We start from the raw sequence: 26,665 nt of genomic DNA on the forward strand, positions 1-26,665 counted from the left end.
CTGTATTTGTGGGGTCTATTATTTGTGTGTATGTGTGCAGCTTTCTCAATTGAGGTGGAATGCGTGTATTTCATTTATTCAACTGTAACTACTCTATGAAAAAAAATTAAGAGCATGATGGTTTAAAAAGAAGAAACGTAAAGAGTGTGGATGAGCATGAGTCTGGATGAGTGTAAGTTTGAGAGCCTGCTGTTTCTTCCAGTGACCTCTTGGGATTTTAGAACGGTTAGATCTTGTAAAGACCTATACTCTTCCAATGCAAACCCTTTACATACACCTCAAACTCAACGTAAAGCAGCAATGGGGAACTGCAGATGGCCGTGACAGAGCTCGGCTCCAGCACTGCACCTCTAAGAGGCATGGAGAAGCTGTTTCCACCATTCCTGTCACTGTCTCTCGGGCCCTTTCCAGTCTCAGACTCTCATCTCAGGTAGGCGCGATTCCACTGAAGAAAGGGACACATTTTCCCATGTTCACTCTACTTGCTGACTGAGCAGAGAAACAAAACTACAATTCTTTCAAGTCATGTCCAGTAATCCTAAGAGGTATTTTGCATAACCTGCCAAACCTTGCTATTTATGAAGCTTTTGCAAAGTACATTATACAGACTCATATACTTCTTATTTAAATATGATTACTTGTATTTACTGGACCACTTTAACTCTGTTTTTATTCTCTTAGTATATGAATTGTATCCATCCCACACCTGCATTTGCCAGTATTAACACATGTTAATAACGAATTCTGAATTGTGTAAAAGTGTTCTGTAGCAAAAACTTCCAACAAAATACAAGTATCCCATGAATGAATGACTGTGCTGTTGTGTTCACCTGACATCTGTCATTTCCAAAGTTGTTTACACTTTTGTAAAAAATCACATACAGGTTGATGAGATGGCGCAGTGGGACTGCAGCACAAGTCTGGTAGCCAATTCTACAAGGTTGTCCTCGGGTGCCACATTCAAATTATGGCACCCGTATGCTTGCGCTCTCTCTCTTTCAAAAAGAAAAACTTTATCATACACGAACACACCTGTCTAAATGACCTCCCCCACCACACTGGCCTGTCTACTTGCACCTTATCTACCACAGCCTTCCATAGCTAAGCCTCACTTAACTGTCAAACAAATGAATGTTATGCAACTTGTTTCAGGCATTAGGTTATAACTTATTAATCTTAACTGTTTCTCCATTTCTTTCATTCATTCGTTTTCTTCAGTCAGTTTCTAATAAAGTTGAGCCACAAGTACAAAAAAATTATAACAATCACACAATTCCTCAGAAATGCATTAACACAAAGAGCACTTTATTTCAGTGGGAGAAGGAGGAAGACGTAATTATCAACCTACTGCAAGAAAGACAGGTCAAACCAACATTTTCTGCTAAACAGAGAACAAATTCAAGGGTTAGTGAGGCACAAAAAGAAGAAATATTCTAGAATGCTCACATTCCTGCACAACTGATCTGGATTTCTAGAGCGCACTATTAGAGAGGCTGAGAATTAACAAGCTTGGGGATTTGTAGCTTAGCAGGTTCAGCACAGCTCTAAATGGCTGCATCACAGATGTACAAAACGAAAAGCTGATCCTATACTAATTTGAAAAAAAAAATCAGTATTTGTCAGAAAATGCTGGTTAGTGTTGGATATAACACACTCCAGAAACATCTAGGATAATTTCATTCTTCAATTTTATTTTACTAGGATATTGATACTTTAATTGCAATTACCAAGAGTCATAGAAATATCCAGAGTGTGAACTCTGGAGTCAATTCCAATGTTCTAAACCCAGATTTGTGGCTTAGTATTTGTAAAGTCTTAAAGTTACTTGAATGTTTGATACCTTGATTTCTCACCTATGATGGGAAAAAAGAACAAGAGAAACAGCTGTCTAGGAGTAGAGGATAAGACACACATAACCCTTTGCATTTAGAACAGCTGACCCACGTCAATATTCAACATTAACAATTTATGTCACAACTTGGTAGCACTGGATGTAACTGAGTAACAACAGTAATAAAACACTAAAATAAAAAGTGTCAACTACTCACAAAGAAAGCCTGTTTCTTTGTCTCCTAAAAGCTGCCTGACTTACATAGACATGGACATCTGAGTCACCCCCTAGTTATAAAGGGTCAGACAAGCAAAGGTGGGCCTAGCATATGACTACCCACTTTCCAAATAAGGATCTGAAATAATAATTATAAACAAAAAAGCTTTCACATCCTGAAGAGGAGTCAATATTCGGCAATGCTGAAGTTCCGAGGCGTTGGTTCAAATGATAAAGCCAACTGCTGAATTTAACACAGTCAGCCAGACTTTTCTAATAGTCTCCTCCAAGTCAAAATGCATCTTTAGGAAAATGTCTTTCATTTTTATATGCACATGCGCTTCAAAGACTTCGGAAATTCAGACTCTTGACATTTAGATATTAAACGCTCACATAATTTAAGTGTATAACATGTATACAGAGGAGAAATACTTACCCAGCTTGTACTACTTCCTTGAGTTTTGGTAAAAAGTAAAGATGAACCCTGCAACACTGCCCAAGAAGACAGCCAGTTCTTTCTGCAATTACACAGATGAAAAGGAACACTGTCAATCAAACATCAGAAACCAAAACCGACTCAGCACTCACCACTGTTATCCACAATTTAGTGATTAGTACTTAACTATTTATACCAGATAGATGATTCTAATGGCATCTATAGTCATTTTAGTGCCTCAATCTGACATATAGCACCCCCAAAACAAATGAGGTTAGTCAAAAATGTAAATAATCAAAATACCTATAACCAAAATACCCAACTGTTTTCACACAGATGAAACATACTTGGAACAACAGGCAGTGTATCAAATACATTAAAAGCACATAATTACTGACTGATTCCTCACTAAGATGAAAATTTTAAAAATTTCTAAATTACAAAAGCAACACATATATGTAAAAACTCCGAATATAAAAAATGTGTAGGGGTTGGGGATTTAGCTCAGTGGTAGAGCGCTTGCCTAGCAAGTGCAAGGCCCTGGGTTCGATCCTCAGCTACAGATAAATAAACAAACAAACAAACAAATAAATAAATATGTAAAGGGCAGCTTAGTGAGATGGCTCATCAGGTAAAGACACCTGCTAAGCTCCATGACCTGAGCTCAATCCCTTGGACCCACACATTATAAAGAGAAAATTCTCACAATTCTCCAACCTCCACGTGCACACTATTAAAATGTGTAAAGCAGTGGTTTTCAACCCTCTCATAAAGGTTGCCTAAGACCATGGGAAAACACAGATATTTCTATTACAATGCTTGACAGTAGCAAAATTACTGTTAATGAAGTGGTAATGAAAATAATGTTATGTATGGGGGTTACCACAACATGAGGAATTGTATTAAAGGGTCGCAGCATTAGAAGACTGAGAGCCACTGGTGTAAAGGAAAAGGCTCCCATTTCTCTTCCAATCCACATTCCAAAGGTAACCAATATTAAGTGTTTTGTGTATAGGGGTCTTCTTTCTTAAGTGTTATGTATTATTACTGTGTGCTTGTACGTGTGGCGGTCAGAGGATCTCTCTGGAGTTGGTTCTCTGCTTCCACCTTCATGCAGGTCCTAGGAGTCCAACTCAAGTTGCTAGGCTTTGGCAGCGAGCCCCTTCACCTGCCAGTCATCTAGCTAGCCCTGTATATGGGTCTTTTAAACACACTGTCCACCGGAAGCTGAAGAGATGGCTCTTGGTTAAAAGCATTTTTTGTTCTTGCAGAAGACCTAGGTTCAATCCCCACTAACCACACAGTGGTTGATGACCATCTGTAACCCCAGTTCCAGAGGACCCAGCATCCTCTCCTGATATCGTTGGACATCAGTATGCACACAGTGCACATATATACATGCTGACAAAATGCTCCTAAGATAAAATAAAAAATTTAAAAGAAACTATCCACTGATTTACTGTCCTACCTCCAGATACACAGGTAAGGTTCACAATAAACATGTGTAATACAACTAATGTTCCTACTAATAACTTTAAAGGTGACTGATGTCATACTCTGGTCAGAATTAACTCAACTTCCCTGCTTTGTTATCTTCAATTTTCCAATAAAGATTTTTTGCTTACATGTTTCTCTCTTTGGAGTGAGTCTTACATTACTTCAGAATTTACTTTTTTTTTTTTTTTTTTTTTTTTGGTTTTTCGAGACAGGGTTTCTCTGTGTAGCTTTGCGCCTTTTCCTGGAACTCACTTGGTAGCCCAGGCTGGCCTCGAACTCACAGAGATCCGCCTGGCTCTGCCTCCCGAGTGCTGGGATTAAAGGCGTGCGCCACCAACGCCCGGCGTCAGAATTTACTTTTGTATCTACTTCAAGCCTAGAATTTCTTTTCAAATAGCAAACATAGATCAGTATTTGCAAATAAGAAGATAAAATTTTAAGAGAATTCAGTTGCTGGGGGAGGTAGAAAGAATGTTAACTCCAAGTGCTATAGATTTAGTATGGCTTCCCTCCCCTTCCAGTTACACATAGCCAGTTCTGTGGGAACTCTGCAAGGACGCACACTGGCTTACTTTTCGGAATGTAGAATTCAATACCTATCAATGAGATCTACTTTATTGCTTTTTATACATACTTGAATTTCATAGATGAAGTTTTTTACTTTCCCATTTATTTCCTGTAGTTATACACAACTTTTTCCCTCAATAAAGTGTAATTAATCGTAATAAAGTGTAATGTGTCCCAGGGCTAGACTTAAACTCAACATGTAGCCAAGGACAACCTTGAATTTTTTTCTGATCCTCTCTCCACCTGTGTGCTGGGGATTAAACCCAGAGCTTTGTGTATGTGGAATACACACTACAACTGAGCTATATCCCTAGCCCATCAATGGTTATTACTCATGAACCATGAACCGGTTCATAAAGCTGTTATTTTATGCACACATGTATGCATGTGCATATGTAAGTACAGCATATGTGCACGTGTCTAAGTGCATGCACCTGTGCATGCCCACAGACTAGAAGAGAGCATCAGCACTCTATCATATGATCTATCACACTCCATTTTATTCCTCTGGGGCAAGGTCTCTCCCTAAACCTGAAGCTCTTGTTTGGGGCTAGGCTGGCAGCCAGCAAATCCTAGTGATCCTCCTGTCTCTGGCCCTATTGCACAGGGGTTACGGGTATGTGGTGAGACCATGCTTGGCTTGTTACAGGGTGCTGGGATTCAAACTCAGGTCCTCGGGGTTGTGCAAGAAGCACTCACACCCACTGAGCCACCTCTCTAGCTCCTTGCTTTGCCATTTTACAGTATCCGTGTTTGTAACGCTTCAAATGCTCTTCCCCTTTACTGGGTTCCTACGCCTACTTTATTTTTCACAGTTTAACATCCCTGCTCATAGTTCTAAATCACTTTAGGCTGTTTTTAAACACAGTCCTGTCTTTCAATCTGAGAACTCACTGTTTTAGTAGATTCAAATAGTCTATGTGTATGTTAGATATAGTGCAGATTCTAGCACTGTTCATTAAAATTTGCTTTCGATTTCATTTTGTGTGGAACTCTTTTATGGTTTGAGGGGCTTTCATTGATTTGTGAGCCTGTTTCATACTGGAGCTTCTACTTCTTTGCATGTCATCTACTGGCCTCCCTTCTCTACTAAGATGTTTTTCTCCCTTTCCAACTTTAGCTGTAATGGGAGAATTATTTTCCTTTCTTTAAAAAAATGTTATATGTGCCCAATGGTGGTGGCACACACCTTTAATCCCAGCACTTGGGAGGCAGAGGCGGTGGATCACTGAGTTCAAGGCCAGCCTGGTCTACAGAGGCAGTTGAAGGCAGGAAAAAAAGAAAGAGAGAGGGAGGGAAGAAGGGAGGAAGAAGGAATGAAGGGAGAAAAAGGAGGAGGGAGGGAGGGAATGCTGTGTGTGTGTGTGTGTGTGTGTGTGTGTGTGTGTGTGTGTGTGTGTGTGTGTATGGTACTTACATGCAAGTGTACAGGTGCACACGACTATGTACACACATGCAGAAGCCAGAGCCTGACACTGAGTGACTTCTTCCATCACTCTCTGCCTCACTGAACAGGAACTCATGTTGGCCATACTGGCTATCTGACCAGTGAGACCTTGGGATCTGCCTATTCCCAACCCCTGTAATGCTGGGGAGCCAGGTACATGCAGTCCCACCTGGCTTTTTTGTTTTGTTTTTCCAAGACAGGGTTTCTCTGTGTAGGCCTGGCTGTCAGGAACTCACTCTGTAGGCCAGGCCTGCCTCTGCCTCCTGAGTGCTGGGATTAAAGGCATGTGGGGCCAACACCACCACCACATGGTCCCATCTGGCTTTTGTATATGGGTAGTGGGTATTTGAACTTGGTATTTGCAAAGCAAGCACTTCTACCCACTGAACAATTTATATACTTTCAAAATTATCTATGCAAAACACTCAATGTGATACTGTGTGTAACAGCAAAAACTGTAAGCACCCTGAATGTCTGCCAACAGGAGGCCTAGTTACATTCTTGCAGATAAATAATGATTAACTCGCTAGTGATTAACTATACCGCAGCAGCACATGCTGTGCCAGCTCTGATGCAATGAAGCAGAACCATCTCCAAGACAAATGTAAAACAGCACGTTCAATAATGTCATCTAAGTGCATACAAACATCCACATGTAAATCCTCTCTGGAAGAAAGCACTACTGCTCAGGGGACCTGAGACGGGAACACAGCCGGTGAAGGCTTTTCCTACAGTGCTCAGTGTGTCTTTGGTTGGTTGGTTGGTTGGTTGATTTTTTGAGACAGGGTTTCTGTGTAGCTTTGGAGCCTGTCCTGGAATTCACTCTATAGACCAGGCTGGCCTTGAACTCACAGAAATCCTCCTGCCTCTGCCTCCCGAGTGCTGGGATTAAAGGTGTGTGCCACCACCGCCTGGCTGTATCTTTGTTTTTTATTATGTACCACCACTAACTGCCTGTTGAAAGAAAAAAATCTAAAGAAAGCAAATGTTTCTTCAGGGTCCTCTTGTTTCTGAATATTACTTTTTAAAGATGTTAACAAAGAAAATATTTTATGGAAAAGAACTAGAAAACACATGACTGAAAACTGTTCTAACCCGTTTCATCAGTTCTACTAGAATGTTCATTGACTTCAATCAGATAAACATCAAGAATATTAAAGACTTTATACTTACCGAACCTTTTTGCCATTTTCAGTAATTTTTGTTACATTTAACAATCCATATTTCTCCTGACCCTATGGAACAAAGTGATACTTTTTGAGGCATTCATACAGACAATAATATTCAAATTATAATAATCAATGGAATCCGAATGGTCTTTCAGTCTAAAAACTTAAAAGATCAGTTAGTATCTAACACACCTATTATTTTACATTTTATTATACATTATATTCACATTTTACTAATGTATTGTCAGTAATTTATAATAAAAGACCTTTTTTTTTTTTGAGAAAGGGCTCCTGCAGCCCAAGCTGGCCTGTAATTTGCTATAAACCCAAGCCTAGCCTTGAATGCCTGCCCCTCCTTCCTCTACCATTCACAGGTAGTAGGGGATCATAGACATGCCCAACCACATCCGGCAAAACACCTTTTTCTCCTAAGTCACAGCAGCCATCAGATACTTTGCTAGCAATGAAGAGTTTCATAAATAACCATCAGAAAAAGAGTTTACATCTTCCTGTTCAAAGAATATGATGTTATGATGATAAATAGTACAAAAATTAACATATGAAAAATAACGTACTAATCTTGTCAGAACATAATAATGACTAGGCAGAACAAATGAAGGGATTGATAAATTACTCAAAAGTACCTAGCATGCTACATAGACTTTAATGTGCTAAGAAGAAGTGCCATATTAACACTTGATCTGGGCCCTGAAAACACTAGATTTATTTGCCAGAAAAAGTGACACAAGCTTTATCATTAACCATCACTAGTTGATGTTATCTTAAAAGTCTTGCAGATAAAAATGAAGTAATACTTTCTCACCATATTAGTTTCCTATATAAATGGGATTAACCAAAATGAGTTGGTGGCTATTATAATTAACACTCCAAATATGTACATGAGACAACAAGCAATCATATAACTCAACTGAAACACATATACAGAGAAAATGAATTCAGAATTTCTTTTTTTAAAAATTTCTAGCCGGCGGTGGTGGCGCACGCCTTTAATCCCAGCACTCGGGAGGCAGAGCCAGGTGAATCTCTGTGAGTTCGAGGCCAGCCTGGACTACCAATTATGCATATGTGTCTGTTTGTGGGTATGTGCACACAGGAGCAGAGGCCTGCAGAGGCCAGCAGTGAGTGTCAGGTCCCTTGGTGCTGGGATCACAGGCAGTGTGAACTGCCTGATATGAGTAACCAAACTCAGGTCCTCTGCACGAGCAGCAAGCAATCCTAACCACTGAGCCATCTCTCCAGCCCCAAAATTTATTTCCATTTGACTGATTCCTCAGCAAATTCAAAATATGAATCTTTTTTGTATGGCAAAGAAACATAATATTGAATATCTTTGCAATGTTTACAAGATGTTTGAAACTTTGCATCTCTAGCTGAAAATTTGTTAACTTCTATTTTTGACATATTGAAAACTTGGAAATAACGTAGTCATAATTTTACCTCAATCATTTTACAATGCATAACTCTGTTTGATCTCAGATATGCAAATTTGATAAGAATCTTCTTGCCTTTCAACCAGAATGTCAATGGCACAATTTTAAGTATGTACAAGATATTACATAAATGCAATTTTAAGTATGTGTAAGATATTAAATAAGAGCCTTCTGAATTTATTGTCCTTTCATCAGATACAGGGAGAAATTTTCCAAAGAATGACCGTGACAACATTAACCCTTCTGAATGGGCCACTTAATGTGAATTGACAGAAGAAGAGTCTGGGATGTTTTTTAAAGCCACAGCTGGAATAGCACAAAAGCAGTAGCAGCAGGACAGACACAGGTATGAAAATAAAGAGGGAAAACGAACAGCAGTAGAGGCAGACAGTGTATGTGCAGGAATGGGAAAGAACAAAAATCAGGGATTCCTACCAGAGTCAACAGATGGATTAAACTGACTAGAAACAAAACAGACCAACAAAAAGCTGCATTTGTTTAGGCGCTGTTCAAAAGGGGTCAGAGTTTTCAGCAAATTTCCACAGGGAGTAGGACAGAAGTACTGATGCTCTAAGTATTAAGCACTCTCATTTGACTATAAAAGAACAAAACTTGCTACATCCAACTGTATAGAAAGTACCCCAAACCAATCATCACACAATATGTTGAGTGTTATGAGAAATGGACACCTATCTCAACCTGGACAAAAGAACTGAATTCACGCTGGAAGAGAAAGAACAGAATCAGAGCAGCCTCCTAGAGGAGCCGCCCCTTGAACTAACAAGTGCAGTCAACAAGATGGAGATAGGAGGTAAAAATTAAAAGCAAAGAGCACACCCCAGGGCCCTCCAATTACACAGCAAGAAGAGAGGCACTAAGAGTCTGCGGTGTGGCTGAGAAAGCCACACCCATCTCCTGACACTCTAAGAAATGCCAAGGATCTGGGCTCGACCAAGAGTAGTGAGAAAGAGGCTACATTCCAGAGAGACACAGGACGTGAGGGGACAGGGATGACACACAGGGGAAATGGAGGCTACCAGGGAAAGTGCCACATTTAAACACCTAGGTAGACAGCAGAATCTGTTTCAATGTCACATTTTCAGAAAACCTCCTAAACTGTACCTTCATTTCCACTAAACATTTACACCAAGATTTTAACTCACATAGAGAGAGAAGGGGAAACAGCTTTGTAGTTCCTAGGTATGAACGGAAGAGACAGGCAGGTAGGACTTAGAAGCAGCGCAGGCAGAGAGTAGACACCCAGGAGAGAGGTCAAAGGGGTAACAGTCTCAGTGGGAGGCAAGAGAGCAGAAGAGCACACAGGGAAGGAAAGCAGCACCCTGTTTATGTGGAAACACAGTGGTCCTGGCAGAGTCAACACAGCTGTTCTGTGTTAACAGGATTCCAACAGAAGGCACACTGGCGAGGCAGTTCCTATGGTGGCCATCAGAGGGCACCCTGCATCCAGGACAGGTTAATGGATGTCAAATGGACAGGGAGAAAATTGGCAAACAGTGCTTTGAAACTGTTTGTAGATTTACAAACTCTTGTTTCTACAATTACTTAGAAATTTGTTTCTATTCAAACAGAGTCTATGAGGAAGTTTCTGTGAACTGTGTATTACCTACATTTAAAAACAGGTTCAAAGACAATGTTCTGCTTTTACATCCTTATCTCTTAGCTTACTTAGTGCTAATTAAAAATAAAAAGGAAGTATAAACAACGTGATGGGAACCACAAAATATAAGAAAGAGAACAACAATTAAAAAACATGCATATATTTCCACATACATATGTGGAAAAGGGAAAAACAAAGGTCAGAATGATTGGGAAGAAGTGAGGCATGTCTGGAAATCCAGGCCTGTACAGAATCAACATAATTTCCATCAAATAGTGGAGATGAAAGTTTGTCTTTTTAAAATGTTAAAGCTGCATTTATTAATTCAGCAAGCATTTGCTGAGCAGTGACCACGTGGCTATGCAGCAGGAATGGGTATTCCCGGTTCTGCCAGTAGCACCCCTCGGTGGGGAAGATAGTCAGAGACAGAGGGTGCCATACTGCTCTTCATTTTATGAAATAAGTAAATAGAACTCATGCTATGAAGAGTATCCCAGAGAAACCTCACCTAAACTAGGGGATTGGCCTACATTCTCTGGGGAAGTGATGTTTGAACTTCGTTCGGGTGAATACGCATGGGGTGCCAGGTAGAGGTGTGAGGGAGTCTCAGTGGTGGAGGAAAGGTTGAGAGACTAACAAAGTGTCATGTAGTGTGGGGGAAGAAGACACAGGAAGCATGAGCTAGGGACACAGCCAGGAGCCCAAGCATGTAGTCTTGCTGTCCTGTCCTTAAAAATGTTAAAGGTCACCCAGTAAGGGACAGCGGTGCAGGCCAACATCAGATCGGTGTGACAGGAAGAGCCAGAGAGTGTGAACATCAGGTGGAGACCAGGTACACTGTTAGAAGAGCTGCTCGGAGGTTTCCAGTCAGGCGACTTATCTCCAGTGTTCCCTGGCCACACTGATAAGGCCTTCCATATCACAGACGCACACGGGCAGCCATGCTGCTCAGAAGGAAGGACGTATGTCTTACCTTTAGACTGCTGGCCTGGGAAAGAAAGTGAAGTGTAATTGTAATATTTTCTGTTGTTGTTGTTTGTTTTTTCAAGACAGATTTCTCTGTATAGCCCTGGAACTCATTCTGTAGACCAGGCTGACCTTGAACTCACAGAGATCCACCTGCCTCTGTCTCCCGAGTGCTGGGTTTAAGGCATGTGCCACTACTGCCAGGATTGGAAATTTTTATTTTTAAAAATCAAGTATAAATTTGTCACTTAGAAATATGGCATATAATACTGCATTTTGCACAAAAGGGGCTTTAAAACAAATTAAAATTTGATTCTTAAAACTACTTTAATTATATTTTTCTAAAAGGCCAATAAAATTTAATAAAGGCACAAGAAATAATTCAACATTATATTTTTAAAGAATTACTTTACTGAAAGTGATTGAAAATACTAGGCTATTTATTTTGTGTGTTTCTAATATACTAACTGGATCTTGATGCTTTGATGAGGTAGGAGAAGATTCATTTTCAGGTAAGCAGAGTTTTGTGGTAGTTGGAGAATCCTACAAGAAATAAGTAATGAAAAACGTTACTCTATTTTAAACATGTCTGTTTCTGCCTGTTTCACAGTGGGAGAGCTTAGCAAGGCAAACAAACTAACTGTTTCCTTGTTATTCTATCTCAGCTCTAAAAGTAGGATAGCACTGGGCTGAACACTACAGATTTTATTAAAAGTTGAAACTATGGCATGTTTTATAGCAACTATGTTGACTAAAATAGTGTATCACTTTTTTTTTTTTTTTTTGGTTTTTCGAGACAGGGTTTCTCTGTGTAGCTTTGCGCCTTGGTAGCCCAGGCTGGCCTCGAACTCACAGAGATCCGCCTGGCTCTGCCTCCCGAGTGCTGGGATTAAAGGCGTGCGCCACCCACCGCCCGGCTAGTGTATCACTTTTAATTAACCCTATTTAAAATTACTTATGAACTAGTCACCATATAACATGCTATTAGTATGATAGACACAATTATTGAGGGCTGTGCTAGAAACATTCACAAGAATTACGTGTAACTGACACAATGGAATTTTTAGTTTAAAGTAATCAGAAAATAAATTTAATTGTTATCCGTATTTCAAGGAATTTATACTTTCCAATAATTATATATAAAGATAAAAAAACATACACCATAGAGATCTAGCATTTAAAGATTAGTGATACACTAGGGGGAATGTTTTCATGTTTAATTTTACAAGAATATTCTAAGAGCAAATGAGCAAGAGGGTCAAAACTAAAAGATAAGTATTTCTGATGAAGGATAAGACTGAAAAGTAGTTTTGTATCAATACCTACTTCTACTTAAATTTTCTTCATTCTCCTAGATGCTTTCAATAATTTGAGGAAAAGAGAATGAGAAAAGTCATGCCAATATCTCTTACTAATTTCCAATCCAACCAAACAATGCCTCTGAACATTCATCTCCACATTTGTTCATCCCAATGTCTATACTTATAAAACTAGAAGATTCTGACAACAAACCTAGGAATGTAAGTAACAATGCAAAACTCTGTTCTCAACATTCATTCACTTAGAAAAACATCTTCAGTTTGCACCTGGTACAATTTATATACACAGAAGCTATGCAGCAATCAAGACTGACAGGGAACCTTTGAAAGGACAATCTTACAACCAACCAACCAAAGCTAACACCACTGATGGACAAAATATTCAAATCCTATCCCAAATTCTAGAAAAACAAACGAAGTTTATCCAAATTTCAGTTCAACCTCATTTGAGTAATTTTTCTGACTTCAGTCATATTACCTCTATGTGTATTAAAACAGCCTGAAAAAGTAAAGATTTAATGAACCATAAACTATAAAGCAAATGAAGAAAAGCAATATAGGTCCTACATACATAAAATCCACAAATATGAGTAATAATATATAATTATAACTACAGTAAAGAAGCAAGTGTACACTTATGTACCTTTGTAGATATATATGTATACATATATCTTTCACATCCATGAAAAGTTTTAGTAAGAACCACACATAAGTAGAATCAAGGCAATCCACTTGGATGTACTAAACATAGTCATACCCACAACCCCTTTCAAGGTTTTCTGCCAGCTGACCTAGGATCCATGTCGTTGTAACAACCCTTGCCACACAATAGTGGGTTTATTCAATGTAAGTTACATATGCCCATTATGTACACGCTTGTTCTAGTGCAGTCCTTTTGCATAACCTCAAAGACTGCCCTATTTTAAGAAGGAATATTTAGGGTGATAAAAAGAAATGGAAATATTTACTTGATGAAGCAATTAGCTGTGAATCTATTTCAAACGGCAAACTGGAAGAGAGAGATTTCTACTAAAAATAAGTAAACGTCTGTTCTCAGGACAGTCACATTGCTGCTGCCTGAGGGCAATTATGAAAAAGGACATGAAGTAATACTTGGTGAAGGTGACTTCAAGGATCAGATTAAAGCTGAACCACACAGAAATGTGTATGCCTGTGTGCACACACACCCTTGAATATGACAGAATATTTGAAAATAGGAACTCTATATAAGTATATCTTACCAAAATATTCATTTTTATTCTCACTGGAAGAGGTAGTGGAGGTAGTTCAACAATGGCTTTTGTCAATGAGTTTTTCTATAGACCTAGAAATATAATCCAGTTCCTGGAGTTGATTGTATTTTCCATTAAACAACTCTAGGAAATCTTACTTGCCTAGGCCAATCTCAATACTAATAAATTTTCAAATACATCTTCAGCAACACTGATTCTAAAAATATGATTTATTTAGTGTGTCTTCTAGACTTCTGCATTTAGTTATAAAATATTCTTGAAAATAAAAACCAGAAATTGGTCTACTTTCATTATTATTCTGTAAGTCCACATTATAAATATAGAAAGTGTGTACACTTTAAAAATCTACCTTGCTTTACATACAAAGACTAATTTACACTCAAATTGCACTAACACAACCTCTTGTTTTGAACTGAATGAAATCACATTGTTTATAAAAGGATTTAAGACTAAAAGTAGCCAAACATGGGGGAAAAGTACCAACAAAGTTCATTTTAGCCAAGCATAGTGGTGTATACCTACAATCTTAGCACTCTGGAGGCAAAGGCAAAAGGGTCACCGTGGGGCCTTGAATGAAATCTACCCTCGTGGGCATGATCATATTATTTAAAAGCTTGGTCCCCAGTAGGCTGAAGTGTTTGGGAAAGATTAAGAGATGTGGCCTCACTGGAGGAGGTGTGTTACTGCCAGTAGATCTGTCAGTCCCTCCCTCCCACTCACCTTCTCTCTCTCTCTCTCTCTCTCTCTCTCTCTCTGCCTTGTGCTTGTAGATCAGTTTTAAGTTCTCAGCTACTGCTCCAGCACCATGCCTGCCTGCCTGCTGCCATGCTCCCCAGCATGATGATCATAGAATATAGCTCTCTTAATCGTGAGCCCCTAAATTAAATGCTTTCTTTTATAAGGTTGCCTTCATCATGGTGTCTCTTCACAGAAATACTAAGATAGTCACCAAGTTCCAAGTCAGTCTATGCTACAGAGAAAGATCCTGCATCAAAAGAAAGAAAAGGAGCAAAACCGTGGAAAATCTGTTAATGATACAAGAGAAAAGTGATGGTGGCTTTACAGAGAAAGAAGAGAGTCCCCAGTGACCGAGATCTTTTAAAGGTAATGTTTCAGTTTAAAATGTTATCATTTCCATCATCTTCTAACAGGGGCAGGGCTGATGTTCTACAAATGCACAATAAATGTCCACCATGCCCTGAAAGGAAACCATATTCTATGTGTAACTGAAGAAGTTTAAAAAGCATCCTTTCTGAAACCTGCATCAAAATTCATCCCCTCTTAGAAACAAAGAACATCACTTCTCAGATTGATAAAAGCAATACTATGTGAGAAAATAAAGCAAGTAGATCCTAGCCTTTCCAGGGACAGAGAAAATGAAATCTTTACTGTATGAACCTTCCTAGAGATCAAAGATAGCAAAAGTGGCTTTAAAATACTGTAAGAGCGTGTGCATATGTATAGTGTAATGTATGAGCACATATGTAGTATAGTATGAGTGTATATGTATACACTCATATACACACACAAATATACACTAGCTCAAATGTGTCAAGTACATACATCAGACCTCAGTAGGTCTCAAAAATTTGGTCTATTGTACAAAATCTGAGAATACTATAAGCCAAAAACTACTACATAATAAGCTGATGCTAAATACAAAAGCACGCCATTTAGTTAAGAAGAAAAAATTTTCACAGTGCATGTTGACAAAAACACTAACTTGCATGCAAGAATTTAATGACTATTGAGTACTCTGTCCTAAACAGAATAACTGTACCACTCCTCCAAGGCTCAGAAAACATCAGGGAAGAGAGGACAGAAAGAACTCAGAGCCAGAGAATGGGGAGAACTGATATGAAACTTCTGGATATGAAGTGGCTGTTGCATCCAAAAACTCAAAGCAATAGTGAGTGCCTGCATAAAGCCTTGACAAGACTAGGCATCAATCCATGAAGTCTCACCCCTCACTGAGGGAATATGGGCAGCTAATGGCTAGGGGTGAGGAAGTATCATAGTCCTCAGGGGTGTAGCCACTGGTAAGTTGCCCTTGCCCAAGTAAGTATCACTCAAGCTCATTCAGGAAAACCTAATTAAATGTAGCAGGCTGTAAAAGCAAACAAATGAAAGTAGGGAGATTTGTTGAGAAGGGATTCAGTGGGAACAGTACAAGAAAGGCTAGTAAGGGGGCGATATAATCAAAGTACATTATATATAAAATAGTGGAAAAATAAAACAACATTAACTTGTACTCAAAGGAAGTTGATATTTCACCAAGAACTGCATTTACCAACAGCAAAATACTATATAAACATGAGTACAAATGGCTAGAACTCACTGTGAACAATGTAATTCCCAAAACCCTTGCCGAACTTCTCAACACATTTTCTCCAAGCTCTTACCTTGTCATTGGTGTCCAACACTATGGTGCTATGTCTCCACTTTGTTAACACTATTGGTTCTTGCAGCCGCCTGTCCAAGCTCCTACTTTTAATTATTTCTCTTTGTTGCTGGGATGAAGCATTGTACTAAAGAAAACAAAACACATTCCATAAGTAAAAGATACAAACGTGAATCTACAGTGGCTCCTAATGACACATGATCACTAGGCAATGTTCAAGTGAACACTACTAAGAATTGTCTGGTCTCAGTTTCCTTACTGAGCAGCCTTGTGACATGACTGAGATTCTAGATTCTACAGCTGGATACACCCAGCTGCTGTTATCTTTTGTAAAATATTTGCTCCCCATAAACTGTTCTTCAGTTGCAAAAAAAGACAGAGCAGACCTGTCACCTCACAGAGTTGCTCTAAGAGCAAATGAAGTAGAAACACCTGGTTCTTCCTAAACACTACCATAATTATCATAAGGTTTAAATAAGGTTTTTTTATTTTTATTATTTATTTATTTGTTTGTTTGTTTGTTTTTGGTTTTTCGAGACAGGGTTTCTCTGTATAGTTTTGGTGCCTGTCCTGGCTCTGTATCTGGATCTCACTTTGTAGACCAGGCTAGCCTCAAACTCACAGAGATCTGAACATACTAATTGTGTAGAAAGAACAGGACAGGCAATCGCTGCCAAAAGAAAACTTCATGTGAAGTTAATGTGTTCTCAGTGCAGTAGTAAACCATGGAGGAATCTGGAAAGTTACGCAGAGCACACAGAAAGATGGAGAACTATAAAGCTTTGAGCATTGTGCTATCTTATGTAGGCAACTTAAATGCTTTAAGTTGTAATAAAATAACAATAGCAGTCAACTTCTAAATAGGTGTATTCTTTTCCTGAAACTGAAGGAAACCTTATATCACTCCCCTCGGCCCTAAAAATAGTCCAGCAAACCTTAGCTTTTAATGGCTTTGATTATGATTTCAACAATTATATTTGGAGTATGTTTTCTCTGCACAATATGTTATTTTTGACTCTCCAAACTGAATGCATACAAGCCATCTAAGAAAGCTGTTACTCTTTCTTCACACTGAAATTGGGCAAAGATGTCAACACATATGGGTGTTTGTTTTCAAGTCAGCCTTTTCTGACAAACAGCAGTTTTCAGATTATCATATTTCTAGACTAAACAATGATGCTGCCGAAAGGCCACCAAAATCCTGTGCCAGACATTTCAAATGTAAAGGGACCCAACTGTCACACAGGGCTTCTCTGAAACACAATCATCACTAGCAATCACTGTGTGGTTGTGTGTAAACTTGTATATGAAATTTCATAGGACCTTGCCTAGCTTTTGAGCTTGTAATTACTACAATTTAGGTAAGTCTTTCTATGTGGCAACAAAAATAATGTAAAATTAATATGGGTAATAATCATAATTTTAAATGTGCTCACAATTTACTAGGTGCAAAATAGTCACAGGAGCAAATAGCACAATGAAATGTTCGATGATGATAAAGTACACATATCAAAGAAAAACACAAGAGAAACCCCACATTTTAAACACCCTTAGTTTAAAAAGATGGCCAAACTTTAACATGTTTCTAATTCTCATAAAAAAAATTAAAAACCTCAACCAAAATCTTATTGTGACTTATTTTAAACAGATACATAAAAATAAACTATAATAAGAACCTAGTGGGCTGGAGAGATGGCTCAGCAGTTAAGAGCTCTGGCTGCTCTTCCATCCATAACTCCAGTTTCTGGGGATTGGACTCCCTCACACAGACACACATATAAAACACCAAATCACGCCGGGCGGTGGTGGCTCACGCCTTTAATCCCAGCACTCGGGAGGCAGAGCCAGGCGAATCTCTGTGAGTTCCAGGCCAGCCTGGGCTACCAAGTGAGTTCCAGGAAAGGCGCAAAGCTACACAGAGAAACCCTGTCTCGAAAAACCAAAAAAAAAAAAAAAAAAAACACCAAATCACATAAAATCAAAACAAAATTAAAAAAAAAAAAAGAACCTAGCACTGAGTTTTACCATTTTAACATAAGATACTTATTTCTAGTTGATTTTTCCAAAGAAACACAGTAAGAGGAACACACATTTGATGCGTTCTGAATACAACTTCCAGATACCAGGTCTCTCCTTCCCTCCTTAGCTATACCATATGATGAACGCAATGTACTCAATGTTCATCATCCACATGCATCTCATTTGGATAAAAATCTTAGTATCGATATATTTTTAAGTTTCAATATTTTATATAATATAATTATTCTTTAAATTGATTTTTTTTAAACTTTTCATGCTGCTTTAAAAAAATCTATCTCAAGGAGCTGGAGAGATGGCTCAGGGGTTAAGGATGCTTGTAGATGGCCCAGGTTCAGTTCCCAGTACCCATATGGAGGAGCTTGCCATGGCCTGTAATTATAGAGATCCAGCACCCTCTTCTGGCCTCCACAGGCAATACTCAAAACATAATGCCCATGTAGATAAGCAGATTGTTTCATACATACTTAAATCTTTTTTTAAAAATTGATCTTGAATGTTTTTACTTATAACACATTACACACATAATATACCGTACAGTTTGCCTTTGTGTTACCATGGACATGTTTGACATATTAATACCAATTTATAATACTACAGCAAAATGTGACACACTGCACAACATCCTATGTTCATCAATACCTGGCAGTGGCAAATGTGGGGGGGAGGGGGGTGAAAGGGGGGAAGGGAAAGAGAGAGAGGTAAGCGACTGATTCACTTATAGACACCTTCACTGATGACGATCTTGAATAACATCACTGTCCTTTCTCCTAAAAAGAACTAAATACGAGGCCAATTCCACATAAGAACCTCAGATAACTAGACACAGGCTAGCACTACTGGCACTAAGTAGAACTCTTATTTCTAGGGATAAGAGACCAGTTTCAAGCTAAATCAGAAGATTTCCTGAGTGAGAATAACCAGGATGAGGAAGTGATAAATGTGCATCTCTGACAACGTTAGGGAATCACAGGGTTGCAAATGAATTCAAAGACCAGTCAAGGTGCTTTTTAATGAAGAAAACAAAGCGAAGAATGAATCTGCAAAGTAAGTCTAAAGCTACCCTAGTCTACACAGGGAGCTTCAGACAAGCCTGAGCTACAGAGTAAAAGGTAAACTGAGTCCAGTGCAACTGTCTTCAGACATTCATTATGCACATAAGGTCAACATTAAGCTTCTTACCTTTGGCAATTCCCATTCTGACCGAGATCCATCTGCACTGTAGTAATACTGTCTACCTTGATCATCAACATGCTTGAGCCACTATAAAAACACAACAGGTTTTTATTTATTTTAAATAAAGCCTACTTTAAATGGCTACTATAAGAGTTATTAGATATTATTCTCAGGAATTTCATCCTATTTGCAACAAACTAATAAGTAAATGAATGAACTCAACAAGCTTATCACATTAACAAACTGCACTTAAGTTCGGTGAGTATAATACTCACTATATTATCGATTTCTCCTTCCTCAAATGTTAGGTAGTAATTCAAATATCACTTAACAACATAATAAGAAACATATGACATAAAGATACATTGAGACACACATCTGCTAGCATAGAGTACAATCCATCTTGAAAACAGGTTTGAAACATTAAAAAATTATTTTCAATATTTAGATATAAAATTTTACAACTTAAGCCTTACTTTACACAAATCCTTATTATTTCCCTTAGCCAGTGCATTGTACTCAATGCACTTTAAGTAACAACAACAAGAGAACTGCACACAATCTAATACAGAATGTGAAGGGAAAAAGACTACTGCTGACATGACTATATAATCTTTCTTATTATAGAAGACTAAAACACTAGCTTCTATGTATTCTGGAGCTAAGTAAGTGAAGCAAGGAAGAGAGCTATTTGCCTACCCCCCTACCCTTAACTAGCAAACCAGTTAGCTACCATTTAAAATGACTTCACAGGTGAGAAATAAAATTTGTCATTCATTCGTAAACTAATTAATCACAAAATACTAGATTCATGGTTTTTGTTTTACAGATTTGGTCCTAATGGAAAAAGGAATATAACCAGTATGAAAGTGTGTAATAACCGCAGGTTGAGAAAAATCATTGAAAAAAAAAAAACCCTCAACTTTCCCAAGAGAAATACAAAGAAATAGCTTTATTGAAGAAGCCTAAGCAAATGACAGCAGGCCTGCCCTCAAAGATCCATCCAAATGGGTTGTCAGTGCCACAACGTCACCATTGCTGTAGCCCATTTAAACTGGGAAGAAGCCGGCCGGCGGTGGTGACACACGCCTTTAATCCCAGCACTCGGAAGGCAGAGGCAGGGGGATCTCTGTGAGTTCAAGGCCAGCCTGGGCTACAGAGCGAGATCCAGGATAAGCACCAAAACTACACAGAGAAACCCTGTCTCAAAAAAACCAAAAATAAACAAACAAACAGGGATCATAGTGTAGCTCGGTGGTAGAGTGCTTATCATGTGTGAAGTCCAGTATTCCATCCCCAGTCACACAAACAAAACCATGAATCAGTAGTATTAATACTACTAAGTACTCTACTGTAAAATTACCATGAGGAATACTTCCCATGAGATTTTCTGAAGAAAGAGCCTTGCTGATCAATCCAGACTAACCTCAAACTCAACCCCTCACCACCATCTCTGCCTCCCAAGCACTGGATTATAAACATGTATCTCCTTACCAACTTATGAGTTTATTTTATTGCTATTAAAACTCAGCACACAATTATCTCATGAGAGGATTCTGCCAAGGTACACTAGATAAGAAAAAGAAGAAAAAGAAAAGTACCTTTTCCTTAGTATAGTCACTGGTATATAAGGTATGCCCACGTTCATCCAACTCTTCTGACCAACCCCTTGGAGGAGAACCACACTGACTATCTGACTGGCTGTAACAACTGCTGTAGTAGTTTTCTTCTGATGAAAAAGGCTACAAACAGTCAGAAACACAAGGATTTTTCTTCTTTCAATACAAATATGCAATAAGTGAGACTCTAAAAAGACTGAATTTACTTGACTAAAAATACTAGGATATCTTGAATATACTAATATTCAAATATTTAATTTTCAAAATAAATTGTCTTTAGTACATTATAAGTAGGGAGGTAAAATTAATAATGGTAAGTTATTTGATCATATTAATGCAATCATGGAAAAAGCTCTGACAGGAAATAAAAAGTTACATTTAGACACAGAACAGCCTGAAAGGCTTTTATGTGTGGAAGGCTTAGTTCTCAGTTCTTGGTGCCACTGAGAGGATGCTAACCATGCAGATTAAAGATATCCATCCCCGGGTTAAGGCTGAATGAGCTATGAAAAGGTAGGACTGGTTTGAGCAAACGGGGAACAGGCAGTGTGCATCTGAAGGGTGTAGCTGTCCTTGCTCCTCACTGTCTCCCATCCTCCTCCTCCTCCTCCTCCTCTCTCCCCTCACAGCTGTCTTGCTCTGTCTTTCTACTATGGTAGTCTCCCCACAAACAGCCAGAACCGACGGACCCAACTGACCAGACTGAAAACAGGAGCCCAAACAACCCCTCCCTGCTTTGGTCTGGTTTTCTGCAGTGTGGTGTCACAACAGAAAGATGGTTATCAACAGCATCTTCACTATTCACATCCTAGTGAAATGACAGAAAAGTAAATCCGAGCAACTAGCAAGAAAAGACAGACTACTCTTTCGAGGATAAAACGACAGCTGAGTTTTCAGTATCAACAAAGGAAGCCAGAAAACATGAGAACAATGAAATTAGCAAATCAAACCAAACCAAAATTAACCAAGTCAACAGCCAACGTGGAACTGTAGAAGTCCTTTAAATAAAAGTAACTCAACACTGTGTCTGCTAAACACATGCCAATCAAAAAAAATTATACACACACACACCCATATACACACACAATTTCCAGACCCCCCCAAAAAAAGTTAAAATGAAAAAATTCTATCACTAAGAAAAGCTCACAAGGGAATTTAAAAGCATGTACTAAAATCAGAAGAAATTTGAGGGAAAAAAATAAAATTGAGAATGAATTGCTGAGTTGTAACACACAATAGAGAAACTGCAAACAGAAATAAAATACGCAGCAACAGGAGCATATAACAGCTGGCTTTAAGGGCGGGGGACATAAAGGTCCGACTGTGATAAAGCAGACATGGTGGATGTCCAGGGCGGCGGTGGGCAGCAGCACTGCTGTCCTCAGGCCAGAAGCTTTTGCTGTGAACAGCTGTCATGTGCTGTTAGACAGCAGCAGCACCTCTGGCCTCTGCACAACAGCACTTCCCTCACCGTGACAATCAGTCCACAAACACTGCCACGGCCCTGGAAAGCACATCTGCACTGCAAAGCACTGTCACCAGGTAAGAACCGCTGTTCTAAGAAAACCACTAGATAAGCTTCTAAAGCAGCGGTTCTCAACCTGTAGGTTGTGACCCCTTGGGGGGGGGGGGTCGTCGTATATTAGATATCCTGCATATCAGATATTTACATTATGATTCATAACAGTAGAAAATTAGTTATGAAGTAGCAATGAAAATAATTTTATGGATGGGGGTCACTACAACATGAGGAACTGTATTAAAGGATGGCAACATTAGGAAGGTTGAGAACCACTGCTCTGAAGTAAGACAGAGGCGTGATCATTTACTTCCTTTCAAATTTTACAAAAATAACTGCAGTGAATTATGTCTACAAAGATACATACCCACACGAACAGGGAGAGCAGAATCTGCAGATAAAACACCTCAACTAGCCATGCAGAAGAGAGCAGGGTCTAAACGGGCAGGCAAGGGAGTGGGGGCAGCGGAGAACAATGAGCTTCCTCAGCAGGATTTGGAGGTGGTTCAGGAACCAACAGCACTAGAACTGGGGTGAAGGTCAGGGTACTAAAGACAAGAGGGCTAAAGGTGCCAGAATCACTTTCTTCATGCCTGTCCTCTAGGCATGCTCCCTGCAGAACTATGGGAGTTAATCCCCTCAAGAGGGAAATCAGTAAGATCCTCAGTTGCAAAGCAAAACATAGTCAAGCCATGGATGTAGAGACTAAGGAAGTATCTGAGAACTGAATGCTGACGTGGACACCCTGGAAGCCCCCATGTTGTAGGCAAAATAACTGAAGACCTCTATGGAAACCAGTCAGTCCACAGGGAAAGACCCAAAAGGTCTATCTAACAGGGGAGAAAGCAATTGACATAGATATCCAATTCAAGTGAAGTTCACACCACCTTGTAATTGAAAAAGAAAATCATTTCCAACCTATAATTCTATACTCGGGCCTTTGATTAGTTAAATACAAAAGCAGAACAAGACATTTTCAGATACACAGTCTCATTTTTACCTCCAAGAGCACCCTTTTCTAGGGAGGTGATAAAAGATATGCTCCAGAAACTCTGAAAATACCTATTCTTACACTGAACGTTTAAGTTGAGACCCTGGTAGACAAATTATTTCCATTTATGTAATTAGAAAGGCAAGAAATGCATAGATATTTCCTGTGTATATCTAATTTTTTTCTACTATTCTGTAATTTAACCTTTCCTTAATAATTATAAAGATTTCACTATTGATATATAAGATGGTTTCTTTTCAAATCCTTCTAGAGCTATAATCCAGACACAAGTTTCCTAGCTTTCTCAGTATAGATGAACATTTTTGCTATGGTTTTTCTATTTTTCTTCTCATTTGTGGACATTAAAAGTGCAAGTCACCATGAGAGAGAACTATGACTAGCCAATTGAAAAGTAGGACAAGAAGGGGAAGACTAGGTACAAAGCTCTTAGGTTAAGAGCCAAATGCAGGACAGGTGACCCAGCTCCTTCCTGGAGCTCTGCACTTACCCTATAGCTAGCTGTGAGACCTGGTGTCCCTGTGGATGGCCCAGCACAAAATGGCAGGGCTTCACTGCATCCCACCAATTTCTGCCACCTTTTACCTACACATCTAAGCTACAAAAAACGAGTACTTTGCTAAAATGTGAACTAGCTCTCTCTAAGAGCCTGTGGTGAGGGGAGAGGAAAGCAGGAGAAGGAAGTCATCTACCCTAGGAGACAGGGGTTGTGAGGGAATTATCCCCACACTCGACAAACCCTACCACAGCAAGGGAATTATTACTTCCCTTAATCAGAATTAAAAGGTCACCTTGTATCCCACTGACAGAAAAACATGAAGGAGTTTGATGGTCACAGAAAACTAACAAGGAAAAGAAGGTGATTGCTTTGATAAGTAACTTTGTTTTTACCCCTCTGGCTAGGTCTAGTCATGTATGTTCTTTCTTTTTTTATTGACTTATGCAATAAGCATCCTTTTGGGGGTGAGGGAGCTATTGAGAGGTCCAGCCTCAAACCTGATATGCAGCCAGGATTGGCCCTGACTGTGATTTTTGGGCCCCATCCCCCAAGTGTTGGGAGCCCAAGTGCCCACATCTGCTGTGCTGGTGCCTCCTAATACAGTGAAGAGAGGACCGGGCAGAGGACGGCTCTACCCCACACCAGGAACCATCGAATGCTCCTTAAACCCAGCATCTGTACAACAGTTAGAGGTTAGAAAGAAGCTTGGGAACAAATTTGGTATCTAGAGATAAAAGTGTTCCACCACACTGACACCAAGAAACCAAGCCCCTTCTTTTATTTCTGAATAATGAACAAAAAACTGGGAGCCTTACTGGGTGACTCTGCTTTACTCATACCTCTTGCTCTCCTGGGCTCTGGAAATCTCGGCTTGTGCCAGGATCCCGAGCCCATCGGGGTGGTTTCCAGGTTCGCTCCTGGGTTGCACGATTATAGTAGTAGCAACGGCCTGAACTGTCTTTGTGAGTTTCCCATTCTCCATTAACTTGAATTGCTGGGCTCCCAGGAAGTGGAGGGAGAGCAGACTGTGATATTTTCAGTTCCTGCAGGTTAGCATATACTGGAGAATCTGGCCTGCCTTGATTAGGGGGTGTGGTTGCCTGTAAAATAAAATTTAAATTTCATGTTTAAAATAGCATAACGTTTTACAAATTGAAATGACATTAAGAGACTTATAACTATACTACTGTATTTCAAAACTTGGGAAAATATCAAGAGCTAGGGGTGTAGCTCTGTGATACGCTCTTTGCCCAGAATGCTCAAGGTCGAACTGTCAGCACTACAAAATAAATGAGCAAGTAAGTATTTCAAAACAATACATGAAAATGACCAAGAAATTTAAAGGAAAAGTGAAAATATATAAAAGCAAGGGCATAAGTGCTATGATTTAATATTCACAGCCAGATTTAAAATGTAAGTACCTTCAAACAGAATCCAAAGTGTGTTTGACAGATCCCCCTCCCGTCGAAAGCAATAGTTAATTAACTGACAGCTGTAGGCTCTATTCAAGATCTGTTGAACAGAAGGTTGTACTACACTGGGTAAGACCGCTTCACCTATCCAAAAGTGAAATATCTAACCCATAAATGAAAGGATGGGACTAAGCCACTAAGGTTTCCTTTGGCTCTAAAATTCTAAGATTGTAGGCAATTAAGATTTATTTCTGTGTATGTACATGTCTGTGTGAATGTATGCTACATGATGCTAGAAGGAGGTGTCGGACTCCCTGAAGCTGAGGTGACAAGTGTTGTGGGCTGCCCAGTGAAGGTGGTGAGAAATGAATGAGTGCTCTGGAAGACCACCTCTCCAGCTCCTAGACAGTTTTTAAACTATATTTTTATAGTCTTAGTCAGATACATGATAATCTAATCACTCTCAATTCAATAAATAATTAGAATGTAATTGAAAAATGTAATTGGAAAAAGAAACACCCATCACTGTAGGAAAACAAAGAGTTAACTACTTAGAAACAAATCTTAAAACCAAATGAGAATACATAGAAAACTTTCCTCCAAGTACAGGTTCAGTGGTATATAGTGTGTGCTTACAATCACAAAACCACACACTCATTCCTCAGCACACAGAAACGTAAACAGACACAAACCCTGTTCCTATTTCAAAACTCAGTTACACGTAATTCTCTACAAATTAATATACAATCTCAGAGGGTAGTATGGTTATTACATTAGTGCTCAGCAGATAACAAAATTATCTGAACAATGTCCAAATAAACCCAAAACTAAGGAACTGGAACTGCTTAGGTGACAGAGCAATCATTTCTAGATTGAGGAGAAGGATGACCAGCTGTGCCCCTATCTGAGAAACATCTCCAAGTGAATTGAGCATCATGTACAAACACAAATAAAAATTCTGTCTTCTAGGATCTCAGAACAGAGTAAAGAACAGTGAAACTAATCATCTGAATGAATAATAGACAATGTTGAGACTACACGGGGGACAGATACTTATGGGAGCAAAAAGAAGCATCCTGAGCATGAGTGAGTAGGCCTTTGGGATGAAAAAATTAAAGGGAGCTGCCTGGGAGGCAGCAGAAACAGGTGAAGAAAACAGTATGTCAGGAAGCCGGGTGTAGTGGTACTTACCTTGATCCCAGGATTCAGGAGAAGGAGGTAGG

General features: G+C 39.2%; 1 protein-coding gene across 5 annotated transcripts in view; it reads right to left on the reverse strand.

The window, feature by feature from the left end:
• Arhgap12 (Rho GTPase activating protein 12) overlaps positions 1-26,665 on the reverse strand; it is a 104,050-nt gene that overhangs the window by 18,110 nt on the left and 59,275 nt on the right. Inside the window, exons 4-10 of one of the 5 annotated variants that reach the window (XM_052727438.1) lie at positions 24,870-25,130; positions 20,986-21,126; positions 19,391-19,471; positions 16,173-16,298; positions 11,667-11,741; positions 7,168-7,229; positions 2,484-2,565 (exon numbers count right to left, since the gene is read on the reverse strand). In XM_052727438.1, coding sequence (XP_052583398.1) covers positions 2,484-2,565; positions 7,168-7,229; positions 11,667-11,741; positions 16,173-16,298; positions 19,391-19,471; positions 20,986-21,126; positions 24,870-25,130 — 828 coding nt within the window. The remainder of the gene's footprint in view (positions 1-2,483; positions 2,566-7,167; positions 7,230-11,666; positions 11,742-16,172; positions 16,299-19,390; positions 19,472-20,985; positions 21,127-24,869; positions 25,131-26,665) is intronic. The other 4 variants (XM_052727440.1, XM_052727439.1, XM_052727441.1 and 1 more) reach the window with 4 other exon arrangements.

The sequence above is a fragment of the Peromyscus californicus genome, unplaced genomic scaffold, assembly GCF_007827085.1.
Source record: "Peromyscus californicus insignis strain IS unplaced genomic scaffold, ASM782708v3 Scaffold_8__1_contigs__length_139910024, whole genome shotgun sequence".
In the NCBI taxonomy this organism is placed as follows: domain Eukaryota; kingdom Metazoa; phylum Chordata; class Mammalia; order Rodentia; family Cricetidae; genus Peromyscus; species Peromyscus californicus.